The sequence below is a fragment of the Phocoena sinus genome, chromosome 11, assembly GCF_008692025.1.
Source record: "Phocoena sinus isolate mPhoSin1 chromosome 11, mPhoSin1.pri, whole genome shotgun sequence".
Taxonomy (NCBI): domain Eukaryota; kingdom Metazoa; phylum Chordata; class Mammalia; order Artiodactyla; family Phocoenidae; genus Phocoena; species Phocoena sinus.
Window position 1 is genome coordinate 77,520,867 of NC_045773.1, and position 6,799 is coordinate 77,527,665.

At 48.4% G+C, this 6,799-nt stretch overlaps 1 protein-coding gene across 4 annotated transcripts in view; it reads left to right on the plus strand.

The window, feature by feature from the left end:
* TFAP2B (transcription factor AP-2 beta) overlaps positions 1-4,126 on the plus strand; it is a 29,048-nt gene extending 24,922 nt beyond the window's left edge. For 3 of the 4 annotated variants that reach the window (XM_032650371.1, XM_032650370.1, XM_032650369.1), the window contains one exon: positions 694-1,466. In XM_032650371.1, the coding sequence (XP_032506262.1) occupies positions 694-755 (62 nt within the window). In that variant the 3' untranslated portion in view covers positions 756-1,466. Of the gene's footprint in view, positions 1-693; positions 1,467-2,217 lie in introns of those variants that run through there. The other variant, XM_032650368.1, reaches the window with a different exon arrangement.
* Positions 4,127-6,799: the final 2,673 nt, after the last annotated feature.

Consider the following 6,799-nt stretch of genomic DNA (forward strand, 5'->3'; position numbering starts at 1 on the left):
AAACATAAGACTAAACGTGAGAAAACTCTAACTTATTGGAAGAAAATCGGAGAAACCGTGTCGGTGTCAGTGCTTTGAGAGCTGGTTGACTGAAACGCACGAACTTTTTAAATTTTTAATATATTTTTAGGAAACTCTCTGGCAGTCCCCGCCCTTCCATCTCACCTCGCCCCTCTCCCAGCCACCCTTTTTCTACGTTGCCCTCCCTCCCTCCGGCTGTCACGGGAATCTTCCGGGATGAAAAGGCGTGTGGTTAGCCCTCTGGTGCGCTGTTGTGGTCCCCTTGGTGACCCCGCCCCCGCCCCGCCCTGTGTCCTTAACTCAAGGGGGCCCAACTCCGGGCCGTTTGCTTAATTAGGGAGGGCGAGGGCGGGCTGGGCGGGAGGCCCGCAGGGACGCAGGCGGTGGCTGCAGCTCTCGGGCCGGCTGGCCGAGGAGAGGCTCCCGCGGCCCGGCCGAGGAAAATCCGGACAAATAAGTTGATTCAGACTCCTCATCAGTTCTTTTCCGAAACGTTACTAGTTCCCAGCCTTGCCAGCATCTGCCTACAGAGCATCTTGCATTTGTTATCATATGTGTCATCTACCAATTTTAAGAACAATAGTAAAACCCAAACACAATATGAATACGTTGATTAGTATGTAATTCCTTCGGAGGGGTATGTACCATTTCATTCTCTTCTGTTTTCCAAAGCTTTGCCCGCATGGTTTATGAGCTTCTTCAAAGAGGACTTGGGCTTCCTACACAATCTATAAGGTACAGAGAAAAAAAAAATTCCGATCCCTTTTTAATCACAGCCTGTGTGTCAGAATTCTGCAGGTGCACTTCTTTAAAGAAGCTCAAAGGGAATAATTTAGAAAGTGGCCAATAAGAGATTGAAACAGCTTTGAGTCTAGTTGCTAACAGATACCTCAACACAGAATTCCGGGGAAGTGGGGAGCTGCTAAATGAATTTTAGGGGAGAGGAGTAAGTGTTCTTGGAGCCCAATAGTTTAACATTATTCCCTTGCCTTTAAAGCGGATTCCATTTCCTTGGGCTCTTTGGTGATTGTGGGGAAAGCAGCAGCTTTGCTAGTGGTCGAGTGGTCGCGGGGAGGGGGTGGTGCAAGCTCCCGTGTTTCAGCAACAATTGCTTTCTTACAAGATGCTTTATGAATGAGGCGTTTTTTCCCCTCCCAGACGTGCACTTGTTTTTGGCAATAATGGTGAAATAATGCAAAGTGAAAGGAGATGTATTTCAGCTTTGAATGTTACTGTCTGGATACACTGGGACTATTCCCAGTGGATAAAGTTTCATACATTTAATATCTCTCACTTCTGGCAGCCCTGCTCCTTTCTTGGGCTTCACCTGAGCATTATCTTGAAATAAGATCTGAAACCCATTGTTCCCACCATCCCCAAAGCAGTGGGAAATCCCCAGGGGCGGAGGAGTGGATGACCTAGGTCTCTAAATAGAGTGTGCATGAACGCATCTCTTTTTTTTTTTTTTTTTTTTTTTCTTTTTTTTTTTTTGTGGTACGCGGGCCTCTCATTGCTGTGGCCTCTCCCGTTGCGGAGCGCAGGCTCCGGATGCGCAGACTCAGCGGCCATGGCTCACGGGCCCAGCCGCTCCGCGGCATGTGGGATCTTCCCGGACCGGGGCACGAACCCGCGTCCCCTGCATCGGCAGGCGGACTCCCAACCACTGCGCCACCAGGGAAGCCCCTAACGCATCTCTTTAAACAAAGTAGGCATTAGGACCTTTGCAGCATCCCTTGAATATAAAGATCCAGAGGTTTGTTCTGCAGGATTTACAGTTAGGACCCACGGGGACTCTCAGGTCTGCTGCCCCATGGGCCTTGGCCTGGGGAGGAGGGAGGTTAGAGGGTTGGATTTAGGAACCTAATGAGTTTTGCACTGACATTTTTATGGGGGGGCTGAGTTAGGGAGCTGGTTTCAGACCACCAGGAGGGCCCAAGCAATGGCTGATGTCAGACCCCAGCCCATCCACGTCAGCTTCTTTGGGGGCCTCTGGGTGTTGAGGGCTCAGCCATTGATGAGTTGACAGGAGTGCAAAGGCCGGGAACTAGACCTCAGGGAGCGTGTAGACACTCCATCTCTTCCCAGCTCAGAAGCCTGCGCCTTTGTCCGAGGGCCTGGCCGCTTGCATTAGACGTATTCTGATTGCCAAAGGCCGGGAGAAACCGCACTGAAAACCATCGTCTCCTTTCCTTGCAGGGCAACGCGCCCCACGCGTGTGACGTGCGAGAGACGCGATGGACGCGCCTTGCTCTTACTGTGCAGGTCCCGAGAGCGTGGGGGCCACTCGCGCCCAGTCGTGTTGAGGACATAGAATCAGCCGCTGGAGGGGCCGCGGGCCGCGCGGGCCCTTCCCGCTCTCGGTCTCACCCTAAGGGCTAAGGCGACCGAGAAAGCCCGGTGCTCCAGTAGGTAATGGGGCGGCGCCCCGCGGGCTGCAGGCGGGAGGGGTCTCAGCGCTGCCCGAGCCCCTTGCTGCCAGCGGCCGCCCCGGGCGCGTGCTTCCCGAGGGCGAGTGGCCTAGAAATGTCCAGGGGATCGGAAGCTTCCCCCGCCTTTGCCGGTACGAAATCTCTCCACCCTCAGGCTCCCAAAGGCGGGTGATGGGGTAGGAATTGTCTTACTGGGCTACGCAGGCTCCTTCGTCGCCCTTCGCCCTCCTCCGGGCGTTCCTTTGGCGCCCGGGCAGAGCAGAGCGCTTAGCATCTCTCCCCCGCACCCCGCCTCCACGCAACGTGGAGAGAACCCACTGCCCCCTCTCCCTCCCCCACTTCTCCTTTCCTGTACGACCCCCGCCCCCTTGCTTTCGTTAGCCAGGCCTGCTACGTTTATCTGATAATTGAGTTATTAAAAGATTTGGTTTCCTTGGGCCCATAAATCAATAAACAGTGGGATTAACTCAAGAGTTTGCCTTTTAAGTCAAGGGAAACGTTTAAAGCAAGCCCCTTTGAGTCTTGTTTCCAAACTAAACAGGTGAGTTGCTGCTCTCCCCCCACCCCACCCCTGCACTCTTAAGACACTGTATCCAAGCCGCGTGCCCACTCCTAAGTGCCCGGTCCCAAACCAAAAGAGCTAAAGGTAGAAAGCAAGAGTCAGGACGTGGCAGCGCTGCCCTCACACTTCCCACTTTGCAAGTTCCTTTGGAGGTTCTAAAGGTCTCCTGACCATTCTCTGTCCAGTCCTGCCTCGTCTTGCACATATTGTGGCTCTCCTGGAAGCAAAGAGAGAAAAAAAGGGCTGTTCTGGGTGAGGATTCTCCCCTAGTTAGCTTGCTTTTTTTTTTCCTTCTCTCTGGCACCATATCCTTAGCTTTCTCCACCCCTACATAAAGAACTGAAGAACCTTTCAAAGACCTGGCTGTTTTATTTTCTTTGGCCAAGGAAATCACTTTTTCTCAAACAACTATTTTATATCCTATGAAAACTTCGGTCGAATGGAAAACCTGAAATACCCCAAACTTATCTACACACTGTTTCTCCGGTACAAAGCCTTACTTAAAAGGGCAACTTGTCCCTACTTAGAGTGTTTATAGGGAGTTTGTCCTCACATTTTGATATCCTGTATGCGTAATACATTCTGTGGAAAGGAAATAATCTGATGTTGCCTCAAGAGCCCAAACAGTGTTTCCCCTCCTGTGCTGATGTATGTTAAATGATCAGGTTAAAAAAAAATAACAAAATTCGTTTTGTTTTCTTTTAAAAAGTAGAATGAACACTATTCTTCTTGAAATGCCAAAATCGACTCCTCTGTTGAGTTGGTCTCTAATTCACTAACATTGTTTTTGACAACAATCGAGAAATATCAATCTATTGACTCTTCACGAGAAGAGCTCTGGAGGGTATCCATGTTAAGTTTGTATATATTTATTTATGCTTAATTTAATGGGAATGTGTAAATATGGTGAGCAGGTAGTTTGGGATTATTTATCTGTGAATCTATACCTCTGTGAATGGGTGGTTAAAAAAAAAAAACAAACCGCTTGACCCTAGGTAGAATCCTATCTGAATTTTTCTGTTCTTTATAGACAAGCTGTTATGGTAATGGGTAGAAATTGGTTTATTGTCCAGTGTTGACCTGATTTACATAAATAAAAAGATTGTTGTGTTTTTGTTGTGTTTTCATCTTCAGTTTCTTGAGTATAGATATTGTTTAATTCTACAGACAGAAACAATTTATGGCCAAGAATTTTTTTTCTTTTTGTCCCCCCCCAATCATTGAAACACAGGCAGTGTTTTCCTTACAATAAATACAATAAATTTTGCCTCCCAGAAAAAATGGACACTTTTGTTTTCACTAGAAGGTGTTTTTGATTCATTAAAATTCCAAATTGACACTCTTCTCTCTATTTCTAGCTGGATTTGCAATAAAAGCCACATTAACTGCATCTCTTGGTTTATATTGCCCTTTAAAAAAATGAGGTTGTCAAATTACTTACTTCCCAGGTTATTAAGAGTCCGTGTCCCAGGAACGAAGGGCCTCTGGGTCCAAGTCAAAGATGATGCTCCCTTCATGTTGCTGGTGGGATGGCATTCTGCCATGATGTCTTTGACGGAGATGGTGCAGGACAGAAGCCCACAGGGCCAGGTATGGGCTCCTGCACCCCACACCTTGGGATCTGGGGGAGTTAACTGGCTCATTTCAGGACTGAACCCAACCCTGACCTCACCAGCAGTGCAAGGCCTTCCATAAACAAATGAGGAAAAGCTCCCTTGACCAGAGGAGGAAAGAGGCTGTCTTAGGAGGTTTCCTACCTTAGGCTCAGAAGATGCCCAGGGAAGCCAGAGCTTTTCTCATTTGGGTTAATGGGCTGCAGCCCAGCCCTAATGGGCTGCAGTGATCAAACATCTTCTCAATCTGTATTTCATCCCAAGGCTTGGGTGTCTTCCCTGAGGCTAGGAAAGTAAATCCGTCCAAGCTGTTAAACGGTATGCACGAGTCACTGTTTCTCTTTGGACCTCAAAGTCTTTATCTGTAAAATGTGGGCCTCCTAAGGTCCTTTCCAACATTGTCTAGTTTAATTATAAAAAGCAGGAACAGCAACATGCATATATTTAAGGATAACTGGCAAAGTTAAATCTCGAAAACCCTGGATTAGAAGAGTGCTTAGCATATAGTTGGCACTCAGGTAATTAATAATATGCCTCCCATATCAATTTTCTGTTTTTCAGATGACTCATTCCCAGTTGGACTTCCCTATAGGGAAAGACAGAAAGGACAATGGAATCTGCTTTATGTGAGATTTTCCACTTCTTGGCTTCCCTATTAACTAAAAAGGGGGGGGTATCATGGCTAGAATTATAAATGAGTGAATCAAAAAGGGAAGGGAAGTAGAAGGAAGAAAAAATACACAAGGGAAGTGTGATTAAGAGGGCATGCAATCCATTTATCTAGAAAGAAAATAGGTATATGCCTTTGTCTCTGGCTCAAATGTTTTACATTGAGTTTCCTTTTCATTTGCCTTTTGGAGAGTGAGGGGTTGGTTACCACTAGGATTATACAAAGGCGGTGATGAGTAATTTCCATATCCTATGGCAAGTTTTCCTACTGAAGGGTTAACACCAGCTCTGGAGAAACAGACCTTCCATCTATTATTCCATAGGTAAATTCCAGACCACCTCCTCTTTCCACCACCATTTGACAAGGATCTGAGACAGTCACCCCGAACTCAAGGTCCTGAGGGGCCTGAATGTGGGGAAGGAACTTGAGGAGAGGGAAGGAAAGATAGGAAGCCAGAGAGAGCCTTGCCTAACAAAATGGCCCTGGGCTGCTAGTTACAGCTCCTCGCCGGCCCTTTTGTTACTGTCTTAACCAGGCTGCAGAAGGAGTAAGGAAAGAACGGCAGCTGGAACCGCTAGGCCGTGGACCCTGACCACAGGCCCAGCGCGGGGACGCTGGGTGACCTTGGAGGAGGTGACCTGGAGGCAGCCAGCCCAGGTGCGCGGCTTCCAGTGGCCAAGAAGCCCACCTGCTCGCCCGCCCGCATTAGCGGCTTACGGCCCCTGATTAAAAATAATGCTAGGAGGAAGAAGAGCCGATTGTTTTTTTACGAGGCCACATTGTTTCTCTTCATTTGCAAAAACAGCCCCATGGGGTCCTTTCCCTGGGACCCCGGGCAGCCAGAGCTTAGAGCCACCAGAGATATACTGGCCCGATGGGACGTGTGTCTTCTTGGGGGCGCTCATGACTCCCGACGCAGGCTGCCGTCCGTGCGTGGACTTCGAAGGCGGTTGTCTGTCATGTCGAAGCCTCAGAAATTAAATGTGCAGCTCACAAGTCCATTAATTTTAGATTCCCATTAATCTATTTAAAAAGTGAACCAGCAATGGCTCTATAAATACAGTCCTATAAAGTTGAACTCCTTCCCATAAATCTTCTGAGTTGTTTATTTACATGTATTCCCTCGCCCTCTAACAAGCTTCGTTTCAACTTGGGGAAGACCCGAACCGACCCGCCCCGCCACGGGGCGGGCTCACCCCTCCCCAGCTTCCCCGCAGGAATCGTGGGCGCCTTGGAAAGGAGGAACTACGCGGGGGCAGAACACAGAGGGCGAAAACTCAATTTTCCTTCTTGACTTTGTTTTCTTGTGTCTATCCCAAACTCATGCTCTCCGTTATTTCTCATCACAAGCTCCACACTGATTTATACCGTCATAAACAGCATTCTTACGACTATAACTTCTCTCATAGCTTGGGGTGAGCTCCTTTTTCACATCCCTGGCAGCCACTACTTTTAAATCAGGCCTCATAAATAATCCCAGCGCTTCCTGAGGGCGAGTTCAGTC